Below are 22,492 nucleotides of genomic sequence, written 5' to 3'. Positions count from 1 at the left end.
GCCGGTGCTATGGGTGGAGGATTTTTTATGGTTTTGAAATAAGTTGTGGCAACAAAATTCAGCTGAATTGGGAAATTTTGCTCCAAAGCTTTGGAAGGGTGGAGTCTTCTGCACTAAATATTTATTTCCAATTCCTTTTCTCATTTTTAAGAGAAAAATGGTTTTCTTGCTATCTTCTTTTTTTTTTTACTACTCCGTATTATTTTAGCTTTCTTACTATCTTAGCTCTGCATTGTATGCACTTAACTTTTTATTCAGAATCAACTATAACAATAACAATAAAAATTTCTATATTGACTTCATTATTATATACATATTTATGACTTTGTTGCTGTAATATTAGGGTTTATATTTACATATTTATGACATTGTTACAGTATTTTGGTTACAAAATGGCTCTCTAATGAAACTTAATAAGTACTATTTCCTTCGTTGGATCCAAAAAAGGTAAGGGCAGTGGCAATTACAATAGAAGAACAATTTAAGCAATTTAGAGAAGATTTCTGCACATTGCTGAATTTCCAAATTGATTAAATATACTACTAAGCATTTTACACACGTTCCAACGTCAAATTTTCAGTAATCATACTCGAGTTTTTAATTGAAGACAAATATTCATAGTCAATAGTTGATAGCACTACTTATCTCTTAGTATTTGTGAGATTTCTCAAGAATGCAAACAAATATATGTATACAAGTAATCAATTCACAATTAACTTGTCATCAAAATGCTTGAGGTTAAATTTTGTCAAAAGGGGTGACCATGACTAATAAGTCATGCCCATTTTATGTAATAATTACATAATGTCTTTGAGATTAAATCTTATCTAATCCATCAAACCAAACACAAGCATATCACCAAATAAGTTTTCAGAAGAATAATCCAAATATTGAAAATATCGGGCTATATCTACCCAATCGATCATATTCATAAGATTCAATCCGATCTAATCCATCGAACCAAACACAAGTATATCACCAAATAAATATTCAAGAATAATCCAAATATTGAAGAAGTGTGCATAATATCAGTGTGTTAGCAGAAACAATATTCTAGCTAAGCAAGTTGCACCTATGCAGAATCTCTGCACCAGAAAAAAGAGTAACATCGTTCAAATGCACCTAAAATCGAGCAACCAAAAATTCATAGCCGAGACCAGCAAGCAAACATAACATTTAACCGAGATTCTCAAAAAGGGAACAAAGTGAGCCAGGTACTTGTCTGGGCGTTCTTGAAAAAGGAATGCCAACCTGGCGATTCACAGCAACACAAGTCCGAGTTCTGATGGTTTCAACGCCTCCCTTAGCCGATAGTTATAGAGATAGTAATACAGTTGCCCATCCCCTTGGCCAAATTTGAGATCCTTCATAAGCGGCTCGTTATCCATGACATCAAGCGCATTAAACACATCATAATCCTTTTGTTTTGCAACGACAAGAGCATCCTGAAACAGCTGAATCAGTGGAGTCCTTGTGGAGACGTTATAGAACGAGTAAGCTGCCTTGAGAGTAGAGTAACTCGGGTTGTTGAGGATAGAGGAAGGGAGAGCATAGAAGCTGAAGAAGTCTGTTATTTCATGAGTCTCTGGGCTCTCCACTACGTAACTCTCAACTACATTATCCTGTGGAAGAAGCCAGTGCTCCACTTCATCTTCATCAAAGGTAGGAGCAACAACAAACCGACTCAAATAGTTTTGCAGCAGTCGAGTAACTGAGAGAACATCTCGGAGCTCCATCTTTCTCAAGCCAGGGGTGGCTGTTGAAGTAGGCAATCTGTAGAGTTTGATTGTTCGGCTCATTGTCATCCTATCCCCGAGCCTGGAGAAACCAATATCAATAAGTTTCTTCGGGTTTAACGTCCTATGCCAGTATTGGCAAGTGGCGACAGGTGTGGGGAGAAGCACACCCGCAGTGTACGCAGCCTGCCATATGTTTTCCAAATGAATCCTTCTCGTCACTTCCTTGATCATCACAGGAGCAAGCCTCTTAGACCTGAGCTTCTTATGCACACACAGAAAATTGACCTCAGCCATTCTAACAACCTCACCACGCACCCTCATTTTCACCGGAATACCAGTGATAAAAGCAACGAGTTTCTTGGAAGCCTTCACACGAACCCCAATGTGCCAATTCTGGTAAAAACCCGGAGGGCGCAAACCCCACCTAAGAAACTCCTTCGTATAGTTGAACCTGAATAGGTTGTCATCATCCTCAACGTAATTATTCATCAACAAAAGGTAAACCTCATTGCACACCTCATCCGAGTCCATATCACACAGAGTCCACTCATACAATTCAGGGAGGTTGTAGGGCTCCTGTTTTACCTCAGACAACGGCGTTGGCTGCTCAATCGGGCCCTCAGGCAAACTCGTGTCTCCAACATCCTTAAATTGCCCAACGGGCTGGCTTTCCCAGAACTTATGCTCCTGGTTATACGGGTTGGATCCTTGAAACTGCTGAACAATATCATCAAGGGAGTTTCTAAAGCCAGAAAGCGAAAGAGCAGCAGAATCTTGCTCTGAAATTTCTTTGTTGGACTCAGATGAAGATTTTTTGTCTGCCATTTCTTAGTACTGCAAAACAATTCCCTCATTTTAATTTTCCAATTGCCGAAAAAGAACAGTTTTTTCTTAATCATTTTGCCAGCAAAGCTTTGCATATTACTGTTAAATTCTTCAGCTAAAAATTGAGCAGAAAAGCAGAAACTAATAATAAAAATCTGTAGCATGTTATATCCATTCATACATCGATTCATTAAACAAAAACATCACAAAGACTATAACAAATCATGCAATCAATCGTTAAACCCTATTTATCAGGAAAATAACGTAATCACGCAATCAAAATAAAGAATCGTAAATTGAAGTATGAGAACTAAAAACTTACACAGAAAATAGCGAAATTTCAATGAGATTGGAGCGGGAAATCGCCACCTAGGGCTCCACTGCAGCAGCTTTCATTGAAGTAAACGATGAATTCTTGAATTCAACTGTTATTCTATTTTTTTCATTTCGGGGGTTTTAATATTTAGATTATTCTTTTTATGCCCAATATTTTGACAATTTTGCATTCTACTACTTTATGGAAAAAATAAAATTATGACTCCTTCCGTCCCACGTTACTTGAGTCACTTCTTTTTCGCACTCGTTTTAAAAAAATAATAATAAATAATTAAAGTGGAGAAAAATAAAGTAAAAAAGAGAATATTATAGTTAATAATCTTCTCTACATTATTCTCTCTTACTTTTCTTTTTCTCCACTTTAACTACTCCATCCGTTCCAAGATAAGTGGCCACAAACTTTTTTGGCACGGGATTTAAGGAAATGAGGTTTTGTTAGTAAAGTGAAAAGTGAATAAAGTAAGGGTGTCTCCAATGGCCGCGACGTCCTACCCGACGTCCGCCGTAGTGGGTGGGAAGGGCGCCCACGCCCATCCGGTGGGCTCGCCCCTCAGCACGACGTCCGACCGGACGTCCACCACTGTGGCGAAGGTCGGACGTGCCGATTAATTTTTTTTAAAATTATTTTTTAAACTCTATAATGTAATTTTTTTTAATGAATTTTTCGAATTTTCCCGTATTCCGTGTCGATATTTTAATTCCGGAAATTTTAGTTTGTTAATTGAATAATTATGGAAAGGGCTAGTGGAAGTCCTAGTGGGAAGGGCTAGTGATGTGGCAGTGGAATGGGAAGGGCTAGTGCTGACGTAGCAGGCAGTTTGTGTGGGAAGGGCGCCACCGGAGACACCCTAAAATAGAGAGAATACCAAAAAAGAAATGAGTCACTTATCTTGGGACATCCCAAAAAAAAATGAGAGTCGCTTATCTTGGGATGGAGGGAGTATTTATTACTCCTTTCATCCCGCTTTAGCAGTCCCATTGACTTTTCTGTCCTTTTTTTATAAAAATGATAAAAAAATAGTTAAAGAAGAGAAATGGTAAATTAAGAGAGAGAATAATATAGAGAATAGTCTTATCTACATTATTGTCTTTCTTACTTTACCATTTCTCCACTTTAACTATTTTTTTATCATTTTTATAAAAAGAGAGCAGAAAAGTCAATGGAACTGCTAAAATAGGACGGAGAAAGTATTATTTTTTTAAAACGAGTGGAAAAAATAAATGACTCAAGTAATGTGAGAGTATATATTTAGCTAAAGACAATTACCAATCTTTAGATACAATGACCAATCACTAATCAATGTTTAATTAAATTAATCGGTAATTGTCTTTAGATAAAGACAATTATCCATATAGATAAAGACAATTACCAGTCAATATTAATTTCAATAATTAGAAAAAAGGGAAAAAAAATGCATATTGTAATTTGTCAATACAAAATGAATGCTATTGGCTTACTGCAATGATTGGACTATGCCACCGCGCGCCGCTAAAGCTAAAATACGCCGCCATAGTTACAAATAAAAACATTTCTATTTTCGATTAAAATCCGCGTTTTCAATTTCATCTCTCTTTCACCGAATTCTCCTCGGCGAAGTTGTGAATTTAGACTTCAATTTTCCCCCAATTTTCCACGCGGAATGGCGATCACGGACTCGCCGGAGATCGTCGGCGCGACGTCGTCCGGCGCCGACAATGGCGGCGCCGCGCACCGCGCCACTCTCCGGCGGAGGCTCTCCGTTCCGCCTGCCCTCGGCTCCGATTCCAGCTCGCCGGAGGCGGAGAGCGCGATCAACGACAGCAGAGGTGAGCGAGACGGCGCTAGTCTGATGCGGAATTCCCGAGGCGGAGCTGCGGAATCCGAGGAGAGGAAGCAGGATAGGGAGCTGAGCTATGGCGACGAGGCGGAGGAGGAGAGGGAGGGCAGAGTGAAGGAGGATGGAGAGAGTAGTAATGCCAAGGGAACGGACGCAATGGCGGCCAAATTCATGTTCAGAGCAGCCGCGCCTGCTCACCGCAAGAATAGGGAGAGTCCTCTTAGCTCCGACGCTATCTTTAAACAGGTAAATTGGACTTCAACTTTGCATGAACGGTTTTAGGTTTCCTGGAATTCGAGTTTAATTTATGTTGTGATTAATTTACTGAAATGACTGTTATGCTTGAACTGAAGAATCATGAGAATAGCTGTTATAGTTTGTCATTCTGGTGATGTTTATTTGACCCGACTCAGACAACGAGGCCGAGTATGTTGGATTCGATAAAGCAATAATTAGTTGGTGATATTGAATTTGAACTCGCTAAACCACAAATGTTGGTCTAAAGGAAGGGGAAAACTTGGTTTTTACATTTCAGTAATGATTTACTTGTCCTCTTGCAGAGCCATGCTGGTCTATTCAACCTTTGTGTAGTGGTGCTTGTTGCTGTAAATAGCAGACTTATAATTGAGAATTTGATGAAGGTGCGTATTTCGCACAAAGGGCCATTTTTTACCCGTACAAATATCGGTGTATTGAGTTATCACATGTTTGCTAGCTAAAGTCTCTAGTTATCATTGATGCATGTTTATCAAACTTATACATTCTGTTTCTTTTTTCAGGTAGTTAAGTATGTACTTGCTACATCTTAATTGGAATTCTTTAATTTTTTTGTCTAATATCTAACCCTGTCTTTATTCAGTATGGGTGGTTGATCAAAGCAGGATTTTGGTTTAGTTCAACGTCACTTAGTGATTGGCCACTGTTAATGTGTTGGTAATTATATCTTGTACCCTTTTATTGAAATTTGGGGGGGATTTATAAGAGGCTATCTTCACGGTAGCTTTTTTCTATATTATTTCTGCAGTCTTTGTCTTCCAGTTTTTGCGCTTGCTGCGTTTCTTGTTGAGAAGTTGGTGAAACTAAACTATATACATGAGTGGGTAAGTAAATGTCGGTTCATTCTTCCTTCACCTGTTTTTTTTTGTTTGGCATTCTCATGTTGATGATGATATTTATGATTACTTTCCTTTCAATACTATGCTAAGCTGAATGGAGATTCTTCCTTGAACCATGATTAAAGCAAAGGAGTATTTATTCATTTGTGTACACATTTAATGTGAATGGACACAGTTGGCCACTTGAATTTTGAATCTTCATAGCAGTCCCCTGCTTCATTGTCTATGATACCATAAAAAGTCATATAGTTGAGTTACATGAACATTTTAGTGTCACTTACACCCTGAGAGTTTTGGTACAGTTGAAAATGTTATGAATGCTGATGATGTTTAGCTGCTTTTTGCTATTTATATCGGCATACTCTACCTTTAATTAACTTAGCTACTACTGAAACTACTCTTCTCAGGCTAATTAACTTAGTCCACTTCAGTTTTATTTTTTACTTTTACTCTATGTCGCTATCCAATACGGGCATTACCTTACTTCTTGGATAATGTGTCTTAGTGTCTTACCCACCATGGCGCTAGCTAACTAATACTGCCTCTGTTGTAGTAGAGGCATTTCTCTATGGTGTTCTTTACATTGTTGTTGGTTGACCTTCCTAGTATTAATTGGTATGTGGTGTGAGCTTAGTTGACCTTTGCGCTTAATGGTCCGTGCAAATAATATTTATGAATATAGTATTAGTTGAATTTATTCTATTGCAGGTTGCAGTTTTTCTACATGTAATAATTACAACAACAGCGATCTTGTTTCCGGTTGTTGTCATTCTTAGGTATGTCTTCAGTACTATAAAAGTAGAACATTGTTTCTAAAATGAGTGAATTGTGTGATTAGCACCTTGAGATTGTTTTAAAGATTTGACATGAAAGATTTTATGAACAATGTACTCATCTGGAATGTTTGAACTTGCGTTAGTTACTCTTTGCGGCCACCCACCAATCTATTTGGTATGGTTGGTATGTTTGATGGCTTTCTCTAGGTAGAAATCGTAAAAATTGTTTATTTGACAGACCACTATATGACTATAATTGGACAGAAAATAGAAAACAATTCCATCACTACTGCATTCTGATATGTGAAGGTTGTGAAGGTAGTGCAGGACTTTTAAGTGGTTTTTATTATCTGATCCCTTAACCTAGGTCAAGAATTATCTTGTTTAGATTCTTCTGGGAAGATTGCCTACAGTCCCAGTAATATATAAGATTTTTTTTAATATCCCCCTCAATTTTATCTTAGATTTGGCTAGAGAGAAGAATACCATTGAACTTTGATTAACCTGTTCTGCAATTTCCCGTCAAACTGGTTGAATAAACAAATTAATACTGTGACGAATTATTGGTCAGAGTGAATTGAAATAGAGGGATCTTTTGGTCCACTTTTAGGTAACTTTTATTGCTCAGAAACCGATAAAGCAGATCCCAGTATAAGTTGAAAAGTGGAGGGCGTTCCTTAAAATTTTTGACATGATATTATAAACATTAGGTTTAAGTGATTCTGTAGGGAGAATGGATCTTAGTTGAACTGGAGTAAAATACAATCCTGATGTGAAAATCCTATTCAACTGCTGCACAGGTGTGATTCTGCTGTTCTATCAGGTGTTGCGTTGATGCTCTTTGCTTGCATTGTGTGGCTGAAGCTGGTTTCATACGCACATACAAATTATGATTTGAGAGTACTAGCAAAATCACAGGAGAAGGTAATGAAAGAGAATGTTTATGCTATCTCAGTGATTCTGTCACAAATATTCCCATTAAAATTTATCAGCATAATAATCCTCACATTCTCTGTACTAAACAAGTAAACATCAGGATTGTACTAAACAAGCATGGGCACTATCTCTTGTCAAAGATGGAGTCATGCTTGGATATTTTCTCATAACAAGTTTACTGCATGATGTCAGTGGGAAGCTGTATCCAGATACTGGAACCTCGACTACTCTTATGATGTTAGCTTTAAGAGTCTGGTTTACTTCATGGTTGCTCCCACATTGTGTTACCAGGTATACTTGCTCTTGCAATTCATCAATAAAGAAACCACACTTCACTCTTCAATCAGTTTTAGTTAAACTAAACTACGGATTAGTGGGAAAAATTCTTGAAATGGGCATAAGTGGGAACTAGATTCCCAAAATGGGATACTTTTATTACTTCTGGTTTTGGATGTTACACATTCTGAGAATGGGTAACTGATTAGTGACCATGTATGTTCTACGCTGCAAGAATAAAGAAGTCTCTTTCTCCTTATGTCAAAAACCTAGTCTTTACTTGCGAGACATTCTTACCAAGTTTAAGGCAACTAAAGTCCTCAATACAATTTGCTAGGTGTTCACACATGTGCGACACAAATTCTCTTGTGACTGGAATCTGGATATGCTACTAATACTACTGTGCATTTTATATATTCTAAAACATGTTTGTGTCTGTTTAGAAGATGTTTACATAGGAAGCATCATTTCATTATCAGTTAAAAGCAGTCTACAGAAAATGTACTGAGCTAACATTCAGTTAATGCCTTGGTTACTTGGACTGGGTGCTTTTTCAAGCTCACACATCCAATCTTGATAGTGCATATTCCGCTAACATGGTGAATAAATGTCATTTGGAGTCATTGTGTAGTGTGTACTAACATTGTAAGAGCAAAGTATATCTGAATTGTCAAGCAGCTGCATAGAAGGAAACATCATTATCAGTAACTTAATCTCTGTAAATTATACTTATCAATTTTGTGCTCCAGTTTTGAGGTGCAACCGTGCAAGTCCTTAGGGCTTAGCACCACTCTGGTTTGTGGAACATCAACTATAAGTGTTTATAGATTATGTGATTGTGCCTGGATTAAGTGAGTTCTCTTGTTTGTAGCCAAGCTACCCTCGAACATCATGCATTCGGAAGGGTTGGGTGGTAAGGCAACTCATTAAACTGGTAATATTTACAGGATTCATGGGATTTATTATAGAACAGGTAATTTCCTGTTTCTTGCACTTCAATTTAGACAGTTCACCTTATTTTACTGTGATACAGGGCTTTAATATAGTTTGCTTTATGATGCAGTATATAAACCCGATTGTTCAAAATTCTCAACATCCCCTGAAAGGGAATCTTTTGTATGCCGTGGAGAGGGTCTTGAAGCTTTCAGTTCCAAATTTATACGTGTGGCTTTGCATGTTTTATTGTTTTTTTCACCTCTGGTATGTTAATTCTTCCTAAAGTTAAATAAATGTATTCACAGTCAAATTATTACTATGAAAGATTAATATGCTTTACTTTGGTTCAAGAAGTATTATGGCGTGTGGCTGTGTTTTTTCTCCTGTGATTTTATAAGCCTCTGTATGATGAGAAACTATGTTTACCACTCAACTTAGCTTGTCCTTTTAATTACATTACTCTGATCATATACTTACATGCAGTGCTATGATATAGGCTAAATATACTTGCTGAACTATTATGCTTTGGGGACCGTGAGTTTTATAAGGATTGGTGGAATGCAAAGACCGTCGAGGAGGTGAACACAATCCTTTTCTATTGTTTCTCTTCTAATTCTCTTTATCAGAATATAAATCATGGCTGACTAATTTTGGATGATCCTACAATGTATTGATGGGACGATGTTGCTGCTTTCGTCAGTATTGGAGAATGTGGAATATGGTGAGTTTTGAGTTATTCGGAGCTTATTTATAATGTGGACTCACATCATCACACTGAGAACTCTCATGTCAAACAAGTGTTCCGATATGGTTATGATGGAATTTGGTTGTTGTTGGGTGAAGGGGTTACTAGTTTTAGAACGCATAACATTTTAAAGCTATGTTTAATAAGCAACACCAGTGCGGTAGTACCCAAATGCAAACAATGTTAACTTATACTTTCAGCAACTAATGGCTGTCAGAAAATCTGCTTTTAATCATTACACAGTGCACCATTATGTGAGTTCATATGATGCATAAACATTATTTTCCTTCTCTATCTAAAATGAGTTAGTCCATAATATTTGCTAATAGAGCCTCACTAAGATGCATAAACATCCTTTTTCCTTTTCTATCTAAAAAGATTAACGTGATAATATCATGTGCCCAACAACTTTATCAGTTAGGCTTAAGTGAAGCTACTAAAACCTTAGGTGGTGGCAGAAATATGGAACGTATTTTGCTTGTGGAAAATGGGTTGGGTAAACGAGAAACAGGTCGCTCAACAAATCAGAACTCTGAATAATGTTCATGTCTCGTGTTGGCCATAAGTGCTTATTTCCATTCAGTAAAATGTTTTGTGAAATTTTTGCCAAATTAATTGGGCTAGCTGGATTATCACTTATGGTTTCTCTGTTTCAAAATAGATATCAAATACTAGCATCAACAAGTAGGTATTAATTTTATTTTAGAAAATATGCATAGAAGTATCATATGGTACATAATCGGTACGTACATAATTATCCCACTTCTGCCACCATATCTTAGTTCTACTGGTTTAATGCAGTTGCTATCATCCACTGTACAATTTCTTACTATCTTTTTTTCATCGCAGCCTGTCCATAAATGGATGGTTCGACATATTTATTGCCCATCTCTACAGAATGGGTTGCCAAAGGTATTTTCATGTAATCAGTATTTTGGTTAATCAACTTCTTGCATGTGCTGATCTATTGGTTATAGGCAGTTATTTTCATGGTACTACCTTAAATTTCAACTTCAAATTATCTTTTTTCACGTGCGGTCTTACTCTTTTATGCGCGTATACATGTCATACAATCTGACATCTGTGTGTAACTACTGCTAGTTAAATGTGTTACGCTTTTCTAGTTCACTGTTCACCTTAGTATAGCTCTAATTGAGACGTAATGGTCATCAGCTTCAATTGCTATCTATTTCAGTAGTTCTTATGTCTTTGATTACCTATACAATTTGTTGTTATTTAAATGCCTATAATTAAAGCTTCACAATCTCCGTGGACATTACAATAGAAATTTATTGATATGTTTGAACAACATCTATCCATAATTTTGGCACTAAATCTTACACGTGAATCCAACAAGCTCAGATCAATGTTTGTTTGCTACCAGTGCTTCTGCCTCCATTCGTGTTGACCTTCTACAGTCTCTAACTTCCTATATCTTTGTTCCTGTTGATAGATTTTCATTCTTTAGTAATGTTTAGAAGCTTGCTCCCTCTTCTCATAATTTCCATTTGGAAGTATGTAATGCATACATACTGGCAAAATATCACCCATCTTCTTACTATATTTTTATAAGTGGTAATTTCTTTAACCAAATAAATCAAAACAATAAAAAAATTAAGGTGCTGGTAATTTTCCACACAACTGAACCCCGGAATAAACAATTAGATAATGTTTTCCATAATTGTCCATAATATCAGAGCCTTTGTCCTCCGCTAGTATCTGAATTTATTATATTGGTGGTTATGGATTGGCGATTTCTGACCATGGTAGTTATTCCTCTAATGATATTTATATTTGCTTGTGTCTCCTACCTTTATTTTTAAATTCCTTCGGTTTCTGTTGCAGACGGTGGCAATTTTGATTGCGTTTCTTGTTTCTGCAATTTTCCATGAGGTATGATGACCTTCTACTGGTTTATTTTATTCATGAAACTTAGGAACTCTAGCTGTGTTAGATAATTGTGGGTTACATGTGCCAACACAGTTGTGCGTAGCTGTCCCTTGCCACATATTCAAGTTTTGGGCATTCTCTGGTATCATGCTTCAGGTATGAATTTTTTTTTATAATCCAACATGAAACATGACGCCATTGTTTTTAATTCCTTCCTCTTCTTTGTATTTGAACAGGTTCCTCTTGTAATCGTGACTAATTACTTGCAAGACAAGTTCAAAAACTCAATGGTAGGCTTCTGCTTTCTTATCACATTTACTACTTTGGTTTATTTACCATGCTTACTTACCAGTTTGACAGTGAATGACTTGACCTTATGAGAAAGCCCACCCCAACACCCCCCCTCCAGCCCCAACCCCAACCCCCCAAAAGAAACAGGAATGGGAAAAATAATGTGGTATATTAGTATTATGGCGCTCTTTAAGTTGACTTGTTCCTTATTGCTGAGTACAGCTTCTAGTTAGAGTAATTGCAAATAATCGGCTTATGATGTAAATTCAACTTATTAATACCTTAAATTGTCTTCATAATAACTATGTGCTAGACCTTTCTCCAAAGCTATCATGTACGAATCTGAAACATACCTGACTCTCCTGGGATTCCGATGTATCTTTCTAGTTTCTTGATTTGACTCTATTTAAAAGGTTTAGTTCCTTCACTAAGTTTGGAAGACATGTGTTAGCACGGAAAGATCCCTTTAACATCAGTAGTAGATAAGCTCTACTTTGTCTCAAATAAAAAACTTATGGGACATTGTATGTTTCTTTTTCTTTTGCCCTTGTACATCCGTAAATTGGTAATATTTGTAAAAATCAGTTGCCTATAATCCATTCTCTCCACCAGGTGGGCAATATGATGTTTTGGTGCTTCTTCTGCATCTTCGGTCAACCCATGTGCGTGCTGTTGTACTACCATGACTTGATGAATCGAAAAGCTGGCACAAGGTAGGGATATCTGTCTTCAAAAGATATTTCAAGCAGATAACCCCTCGCCCCAAAGAGAAAAGAAGGATCCCTAATTATGTGCCAATAGAGAACTTGATGCATCTTATCTGTGTAAAACGGCTTGAAGTAGTAAGTTATCAGCCATAGCAAGATAACTTTATGATTTGTTGTTGTAATGTGGGTAAGAAGGAGCCATCAAAGTTTTGTCCATTTCTCAAAAATACAGAATGGTCTAAAATTTGATGAAACATTGACATTTTCAGACTGTGGAGATGGTTTCAGTTTGTACTTTTTATTTTTCTTATGTGCTATATGTAAATTATTCGAAAATATGAGCGTTTTCATGTACTCCCTCTGTCCATCATTAAGTGTGTCATTTGAGATTGTGCTTTCAAACCGTAGAATACATGATACGGTGTTGGTGAAATGCCCCAACCTTATATTGCTGCACAAACTTGGTGCTCCGACGCCAGCCCAATGAAGTTGGCAAGCACTTAAGATGGATGGAAACATCGCAGCCTCGACAGGTTTTGGGATTCATCTCCTTTTCGCAGAGTTAGCATTAGAAGTCATTAGGATGGTTGGTGCTAGCATCAAATGACAGCGGCAGAGGGTGCTTGTCCCATCGATGATTACTCACTTTTGACGGAAGCATTGCACAGCATGAATGCAGTACAATATCGCAGATATCACATCTGCAGCACAGTAGCGGGCATTGCCAATTGTTATCATACCGAAAATATCGATATGAAAGAATTTTATATCGTTATTGTTTCGAAAGTTTCGGTATACCGTATTTCAGTATATCAAAATTTCGGTATAGAAAAAAACTATACCGTTATCGTTTCAAAATTTCGGTATATCGTACCGAACTTCGGTATACCGTTCTGAACGGTATATCGATATTTCGTACGATATACCGAAATTTTATACCATTTCGAATACCTGTATACCAAAAAATATAATTTCAAAACCGAAAAATAAAACCAAAATTAATATAATTTTAACATAATAAAATAAACATTGTCTACATCTTCATAATCAAAAAATATATAATTAAGTTATATGGATATATTTATGATTTAAACTTTTAATCTTAAAAAAATAAATTATATTATTATTATTATTATTATTATTATTATTATCATCATCATCATCATCATCATCATCATCATCATCATCGGTATAAACGGTATAAACGATATGTATCGATAATTCGATAGTATTGATTTTCGATATATTTCGGTATACCGATAATATCGATATATATCGTATATTCGATATAAAACGGTATACCGCGGTATAAGAAAATTCATATCGTTATCATACCGAAAACTTTCGATACGGTATTGTATCGTACCGAAAGTTTCGGTATACCGAAAATTCGATATTTTTCGATATTTTTCAATACGATACGATCGTTATACCGTTTTTTCGGTATATTTACCCAGCCCTAACTGCATCGACGAGCTTGAGCTTCTAGTGGGCGATGACAAGGCTGTAAACTTTTTCGATTTCCCAAATCTTGAACATTACCATTGTTCAAGAAAATAGGGACCAAATCAAGAGGGCGCCCTCGAATTCGCAGAGGACGATCTTCAGAAGGCACTCGGGATTTTTTATTTGAATGGGAGACGGATCATCGTCGAGGAGTGGCCAAGATAATTGTATGCAAATGATTGGCGTCTAGGACACTAATTCGGACGGATTGCTAGATTTCGAGGAATATAATTTAAGGAAATGACGTCCATGGATTCTTTGGAATTATATTATAAGAACTTTGCTCTTTTTTCCAAGACTCCTTGCTTGAATGAATCTTCTTCATTGTGTGTACGTACATACGTATGTGCCTATATATTAGTTTGCTTTGTCTATAAGGTTCGTGGTTGCTTTTTTCAAGAAATAGAAAATGATTATGATAACTTTTAATTTGCAACTTTAATTTAGTATTATAAGTATGTGAAAAATAGCCATAATTAAAATTTGTAAATGATCGAATGCATAGTTTAGTAGGAGTAGTTGTTTTATTAGTACTTATACTCCATATTATTGTTTGGAGTTTAGGGTTTAGTACTTATACTCCATATTATTACTCCCTTCGTCCCGGCTAAGATGACACATATCTTAGTACTTATGCTCCATATTATTGCACATAACATACATAAAGAATTAATTCCACGGGTGAAAATTAAGTTTTTTGGGGACGAGAAGTAATAGAGGTAGTAGTAGTAGTAGTCGGTGAGTAGTGTAATAGGAGTAATCATAAGTGTGGTCCCCACCTCAAAATTTCCTATATATGATATCCATACTACTATCTCTCTTCACAAACACAAACACAAACGCGCACACACAATCAAAAACTCAAAAACACACACACACACTGAGAGTGAGCGATGGAAGAAGCTACCAACAAGGAGACTGAGCTTGCACTTGCCGCCGCCGCACTGGTGGCTAACAGCCGCGCGGCGGCAATCAGTGCGACGCGGGTGGTGGCCGAGGCCGAAACCGGAATGGTTTCGGCCAACAGCACGGCGGTCCGCACCGCTTTCCGGGAACTCAGAGATGCGGCGCGCACCCAACGCGACGCCTCCGCTCGCGTGGAGGCGGCGGCATCCAAGGCGGAGGCGGCTCACACCGCCGCCGCCGCCGCGCTGATGGAGACGGCCTCTGCTCAGGCGGAGGCGCATCTCGCCGACGCTGCCGCCTACACGGCCCGTTTCCGCGTGGAGGAGGCCCGCGCCAATGCTGCCGCCCGCACCATGGCTGCTCGCGCTCGCCGCTCGCCTGCCCACCCTTCGCCGGCCCCTTGAATTTCATCATCCAATTTCTTACTTAGTAATTACTAGTATTTCTATTAATAATTCGCCTTTACTTTTACCCTCATTTGCCGTCTGTAAATATTAACTACTCTCGCCGCTGTTTGCTGATTTTACCGGATTTTATTATTAATATTATTAACTATTGTATGTATCTCGCATTTTTTAGTTATTTACCAGTACTCTCTTCTCTCAAATGGATAGTAGTAGATTTTTAAAAATTACTGTAAATCATCTTCTTCTTTTACTAATTCACTGATGAAAATTGAGATTCAGTAGATTGGTTGGTAGTATAATTATCGAATCAACTACTACCATTCTTTATTACATGTTTTTAGTCATAAGAAACATATTATATTGCTTTTTAAGTGGAGTTATTACATACAATCTTGTTTTGTTTATCAAAAAAAGAACCAAGCTATAGGATCACCAACCACTCTGCAATAAAACAGAAGCAGTGAGATCCATTTCCATTTAATATTACCATGTGCTTGAATACTAAGGATGATTAGCACGAGTTTTGACATAGTAATCTGTAAATTTTTAGCCAAATCGCTTATCAAATTTCTTTAAGGATTTTCCTCAAGCCAATGGCATTCTTATTTTTTATGAGAAAACTAACAAGACTGACAGTTGCTATTACAAGGTATAACCATTATCAACACAGCAAAATATCCTACAACATAAACCATAATGATTTCTATACAAGAGTTGATTTTGACTTTGACCTTATCAGAAATATAGCATTTAACTTAAAGAGTTTGATGAATTTTCAAACCTTTACTCACCCAATTATCCAACATTCTCGAGAAATCCTTGAGAACATGGCGTACGTCGTTCTGATCCAGCTTCATTTTAATTTGTGTAATCCTTTACCTTTTTCTTCTTGTAATTACAAACAACAATTCAAAACATGTTTGTAATTTACCAGACTTCCTAGTTACTATAATCAAAGAATATTTCTTATACTATAAATAAGTCATTGTGTGAACACTTGTTTTTTATGAGAAAACTAAAAAGGTTCAGGATAGAGAAGCTGTTACAAGGTATACTCAGCCTTGCATTATCAAGATACAAATTGATGTACAAAATATTCAGAAGTCTAGTGATAAATCATAAATGTTTAATTATTTTTTAACATTTTACATTAAAATTGATACTCCCTCCGTTTCGCCATAGTTGAGTCATTTTACTATTTCGGGAAGTTTCTTCATAGTTGAGTCATTTTCGTATATGGTAACTTTTTTCTCTTTCTTACTTTATTCTTTCTACTTTATTCACTTTACACTTTATTCTCTCTACATTTTCCTCTCTCTTACTTTTTTTATCTATTTATTTAACACACCCAACATTCATTTCTAAAACTCCGTGCCCAAAAGTCCGCCTCAACTATGGCGAAACGGAGGGAGTATGTAAGTATTAATTAATTTAAAATAAATCTCATACTAATTATGTACATTTATCTATCTTTCATATATATTCATAATGTTACATTATGGCTGAAGAAATCAGTTGTGTTGGCTGACGTGGCACATAATTGATGAGCTGGAAAAGAGAGCTCATGAGGCGGTTGAGTGAGAAGAGTAGAGTCCAGCTCACACGCACTCATACTTAAGCTGTGGTGAGCGCACACACACAGTAGATTCATAATTGTAACAATCAAGATCAAGAAACAGAGAGATAGAGAGATTGAGTCTCGTGAGGGTTTTTCACTTGAGTTCATAGCTTTATCCATTCGGCTTGATAGATCAGTAGCTAGCTGCGTTTGTAGCTTGTATTTTGTAATCTTGTTCCGATTAGTTTCAGCAATAGAATCGACTCACCTTCGTCCGTGGATGTAGTCTTACATCGAACCGCGCAAACCGTTTGTTCGTGTGCTTTTCGCATTGCTTTCATTATTCACACATAATATACAAAATATCTAATTATTATTATATTTTTTATATTGAAAAAATGATGGCATAGCTGAGAATTGAATTCTGCTAATGCACTTCTATCAACTAGTATTATCACCAGTGCTATGCACGAGTCATATAATTTTCATTTATTAAAATATAAATTCAAAATAATAAACAGAACAAACCTTAGGTAGAGAACAAAAAGTAATTAAAGTATTGTCAATGGAGAATGAGTCTCATCTCATTTGAGTGAAAAGAATTTTCAAAATTGAAAAATGCATATTCATATGAAGAAATAGTGCATATTCTAGTGGGACGGAGGAAGTACTATTTTCTAAGAGTCCGTAGTCCACAATCTACAAAAGTAATTGTAGATCGACAACAAAATTTGTGGCTACATTTGTTTAGCTATTTTGATTTTTCTTTTCGTAAATATTAATGTTCCTTTTTTTATATTAATTTTTTTCTGCTTTAGATCTGCAAAATAACTGTAGATGGCAGCTAAACTTTGCCATATATTTTTATAGGTTATTAATTTTGTTTGATCAAACGATAGAATTCCACTATCATTTGATGGAACACAACACATATTAAAAATTACTGTATTGAATATAGATCAAATTCATAGAATAACTAAGAATCTAAGATCAAATCACATAAATATAGTAGTTAATACATGATCCAATAATTATACAATATGATTACCCAAAATTTTATCAAACTGGGCGCCAAAAGTGAATAGTCAAACTGTGACTTTATATATGTATAGATATTTTAGAATAACGTATTTGAATACTTATTTTATAGTCAAAACTCGAATGGAATGCTCTACCATAGCTCCGCCCCCGCACTTGTATTATGAATGTTAAAAATATTTTATAATTAGTGGAGAACCATTTGAAATAAAATGCTAATCGGTGGGAATCTCCAAATTAAAATTGAATGGTAATATCAAAATATTCACGTTGTCTTAATCATTTTCTGGTCATGGAATCTGCGGTATATTTTTTCCTTAATGACTGTCTAAATTATACTCCCTATTTTAATCAGTGGAGAACCATTCCAAATTTAATGCTGATTGGCCGTGGAATCTCAAAAATTAAATGATAATATCATAATATTCACGCTATAGATGCAATTAATTTTCAGTTATGGTAGTTATATTTAAACAAAAAAACAAGGTTTGGAGTAACTCTTATATAGCTATAAATATAGGCATGGAAGTAATTTAATAATAGAAGAATCATAACTCTAGAGATATAATTAACAAATTAATATTGTACTAAGAAATTTCAAACTTATTTAATTCCCACCCTCCTCTTAAAAAGAGATTATAAATAGTTCTCGATCATGTGCTTGAACCCGACCAATTTTATCTCGTCTCTTCTCTCCACTCCTTTCTAACTCATTCCTCAAATTACTCACACCAAAATATGAATATCAAGAATAAAAAATTTAATGATCTTCTACAAGAACTCATCATCGAAATCCTCTCACGACTCCCCATTCGGACCATCTTGATATCCAAGTGTGTTTGCAAGTTATGGCATGGTCTGGTGGAGAGCCCACTCTTTGACTCAGTGCATTCTCGTCATCAGGCAGCCTTGTCCTTTACCTGCCTTCCCGCCATCGAATTCTCAAGGGCCCACTCCTTCTTGGGGTATATTGATGATTATGAAATGATTCATAAATCACCCAAAGGTTCAGTTCTATCTCACACTTTTCCAAACCCTTATAAGCCATTTATACATAGCTCGGTTAATGGTTTGCTCTTTATGATCGACTTTGACTCCACGTCTGAACTGTTCATATGCAATCCAATCACTCGTGAGTATGTGAAAATTGAGATGGGTCATGAGTGTCAATCAAATAAATATGCATTCGGGTTTGGAGTGAGCAAAAGTGGTCAGTATAAGATTGTCAGGTTTCATGATAAATGGGATTTTCCCCTTACGTGTGAAATATATAATCTAGGAACTGGGCAGTGGAAAAGCATCATGGTTGAGGAACAATTGGAATTCAAGTCTCAAATGAAAAAAGTGCCCGCTTGGGTAAATGGGAATCTTCACTGGCTTATACTTGAATTTGTGAGAATTAGACATATTCCTCCGAAAATTTATTATCTCGATCTTGAAACCGAGCTATTTAATTATTTTTCTTGTCCACCTAGTATTCAAAATTGTGAGAGTAGTTTTTATTACACGCTATCTGCTTTGGGGAGACGCTTGTGCTTCACCAATGATGAATTTGCAGATAGGGTTGAAATATGGTGCATGAAAGAATATGGGAATGACAAATCATGGACTAAAGATTATGTTATCATGAGAATCCCACCTATGGTCACATTTGATACATTTGAAGATATTCATATCAAAATTAAAAGTCATTATCTTTTAGGGCTTTTAGAGGGTGATAATGTTTTGGATGAGCAACTCCAAAATGATATGTTAATGATCCCAATACATGATATGCTTTATCCCCTTAAAGCATTCGAAGATGGCGGGATCTTACTCGCTTTGCATTTATCTAATAGTACATTATTTTATATGGTGTGTGAACGGATAGATTGGAAATATTATCTTAACAAAAAGTTGTCAACAAAATTTAATACGATCTGATTCTGATACATGAAAGCCAATAAGTATGTAATATGTTGCAATTTCACAAGTTGCATTGTGTACATTTGCAATCACATGTTTTGACTTTAATATAAGCAAAATAAAAAATATTGCAACAACATGAAAAATAATTAACATGTATTGTAGTAGAAATTTTATGCAACATGGATGATACGATAAGTTGTCATTAAATAAAAAATCATTATATATAATTAAAAACGGCAATGTTTCGGATCCATTTTGATTGTAACTGAAAAATCGTAAAAAAATTCGAACTAAGATTTATTAAATTTATTTATGCTTGAATTAAAGTGCACGTGCATTAATTAGTGTTTAGACCACCATATTCCTAAATAGAAGTCGTGTGTGATCAACAACCGCTAACTTGTCAAAAAGAAGTGAAAATAAATTATTTTCAATTAATCGAAACCGGCCAAGTTATCCATGAAATGGAGTCCAACCAAATTTAACTAAATTGAAGAATAAGATACACATTGTAAATTATTATATTTATATTATTCAACATTTAGGCTAAAAAGTCTTCTCGCAATGGTCTATGTCTCTATGAATACGATTTAAATCTCCATTCGACGTTTGAATATGAATTTGATGATGTGCTAAAATATCAACAGTATCAGAATCTTCATAGTCCGTAATATCCACCATAAACAATAAAAAATTTAATTACTCTCTCCGTCGCACAATAAGAGTTCTGTTTTACCATTTCGGTCCGTCCACAATAAAAGTCTTATTTATTTCACTTTTACCATAAATGGTAAGTACACTTCATTCCACAAACTTATTTCACTTACATTTTATCGTAAAACTAGTAATATATAAGTGTGATCCTTATTTCACTAACTTATTCAACTCACTATTCTTTATATTTCTTAAAACTTGTGCTATAAGTCTATAACTAAATAGCACTCCTATTGCGGGACGGAGAGAGTTTATCTTTGGTACCTATTATAACATAATTATAATTTTATTAGGATGAATTCTTTGTACATCCAAGATGCACTAGTTAATTTTATTGGATTAGCATCCCGAGTTATGAGGGTTGACAAAAGGTTTGGGTATGTGATAAGGAATATACTCCCTCCGTCCCCATAATTTTACCCAGTATTCCATTTTGGGTCGTCCCCCATAATTTTACTCATTTCACTTTTATCATTTTTGGCAGTGGACTCCATATTCCACTAACTCATTCCTACTCACATTTTATTATAAAACTAATACTTTAAAAGTAGGACTCACATCCCACCAACTTTTTCAACTCACTTTCTATTAGATTTCTTAAAACCCGTGTCGGGTCAAAGTGGGTAAAATTATTGGGGACGGAGGGTAATAGTTAAGTCAAATTTATATTCCCTCCACTCCATTTTAGAAGTCTCATTTGAATTCGGCACAAATTTTAAGAAATGTAAAGAAAAATTGGTAAAAAAAATAGTGGAATGTGGACTTTTATATATTAGTTTTATAATAAAATGTGAGTGGAAAAGATTAGTGAAATATGAAACCTATCACTCCCTCTGTCCCATTAAATATGCAACGTTTGCTTTTGCGCACTTGTTTTGAAAAAATTATACTCAAAACACGTGTGAAAAAGCAAACGTTTCATTTTTAATGAGACAGAGAGAATACCATTTATGGATTATTCCAACCAAGACTCTTAAAGTTGAACGCCCATAAATGGTCAACTGGGACTCCCAAATTGGGACGAAGTGGGTATTATTTTAATTTTACTCGAAAGGACATCTTTATTTAAGTCAAATTTCGATTCTTTTGTTAATAAAGAAAAAAAAATTACTTTAATGCATGACGTAGAGAATTTCGTTTTGTGGAACTGAACGAGTAAAAAGGTTAAGAGTGTGAACAATTCTTGATTGGATCATGTCTCATTAGAAGCTGAGAGCTTTCGAGAGTGAGTGATAGTGTTTTTCATGATCATTTGAGAGAAATATAATAACACCAAGTAAATATGAGGTGATTAATAAATTTGTCTATACAAAATATAAAAAAAATCGAACAAAGCAAATAATTAGTTTTAAATACAGACACGTAGGCCGATCAAAGTAAGTTAAACCAAAGACCAATGTCCAATTTAATTAGAAATTAGGCCAATTTAATTGTATTTTGAGTTTTCAATTCAAACCACTAGCCACTAATTTTGAGTTTGAGCGATAGTGGCGAGAAATAAATAGAGTGGAGTATTTCTGATTTCTTTTTCTTTTAATCCATTTGGGCTGGGCTACCATGACTTAATATAATTCTCTGGGCTAAGTAAATGGGATAGGATTGGACCAGGTTTCGATGGAAAAGGTTGGAATTTAATTACATTAATTTCTGAGTTAGTTTAATTAAATTCTGAATTATTCTATTGAATTCATGAACGTGTTCCGGCTGGCTGGCGTCTCCAGCGACGCCTTGGGTGGCCGCAAATTATCAAATTTAACGAGGCCCAATAAAGAACGACGATTAATTAAATCTAATAATTTAATTAAAATATAAGTTCTAAAATTCTAAATAAAGAACGAGAACATAAGCGAACATTAGGATGCCTGCTTTCTAAAATAATTATTTCTCAAGATTGATGCTTTCTAAAATAATTTGCTCTTCATGGTCAACTTTAACTCTCTGTCTTAACTATTCCTATGCAATCCAATCACTCGTGAGTATGTCAGGATTGAGATGGGTCATAAGTGTCATTCGTATGAATATGCATTTGGGTTTGGAGTGAGCAAAAGTGGTCAATATAAGATTGA

General features: G+C 35.6%; 2 protein-coding genes across 2 annotated transcripts; one reads left to right on the top strand and one right to left on the bottom strand.

Moving 5' to 3' along the window:
* Positions 1–973: 973 nt before the first annotated feature.
* LOC125197487 (glycylpeptide N-tetradecanoyltransferase 1-like) lies at positions 974–3,025 on the bottom strand. Its single transcript, XM_048096239.1, has 2 exons — positions 2,887–3,025; positions 974–2,573 (listed from the first exon to the last, which is right to left on the bottom strand). Exon 2 carries the CDS (start codon positions 2,562–2,564, stop codon positions 1,260–1,262), a length of 1,305 nt encoding a protein of 434 aa, XP_047952196.1. The 5' UTR covers positions 2,565–2,573; positions 2,887–3,025; the 3' UTR covers positions 974–1,259.
* Positions 3,026–4,441: 1,416 nt separating this feature from the next.
* Positions 4,442–12,743, top strand: LOC125194449 (diacylglycerol O-acyltransferase 1A-like). The gene is made up of 16 exons (XM_048092675.1): positions 4,442–4,963; positions 5,278–5,358; positions 5,577–5,650; positions 5,742–5,817; positions 6,541–6,608; positions 7,409–7,532; positions 7,737–7,835; positions 8,692–8,793; positions 8,884–9,020; positions 9,253–9,334; positions 9,457–9,477; positions 10,351–10,413; positions 11,347–11,394; positions 11,485–11,547; positions 11,628–11,681; positions 12,295–12,743. The coding sequence occupies exons 1-16, from the start codon at positions 4,541–4,543 to the stop codon at positions 12,397–12,399; spliced, it is 1,620 nt and encodes a 539-aa protein (XP_047948632.1). The 5' UTR covers positions 4,442–4,540; the 3' UTR covers positions 12,400–12,743.
* The last annotated feature ends 9,749 nt before the right edge of the window (positions 12,744–22,492 follow it).

This window comes from Salvia hispanica, chromosome 6 (genome assembly GCF_023119035.1).
Source record: "Salvia hispanica cultivar TCC Black 2014 chromosome 6, UniMelb_Shisp_WGS_1.0, whole genome shotgun sequence".
Lineage (NCBI taxonomy): Eukaryota > Viridiplantae > Streptophyta > Magnoliopsida > Lamiales > Lamiaceae > Salvia > Salvia hispanica.
Note: the sequence above shows the minus strand (reverse complement) of the source record. Positions and strands in the feature narration are given on the sequence as shown.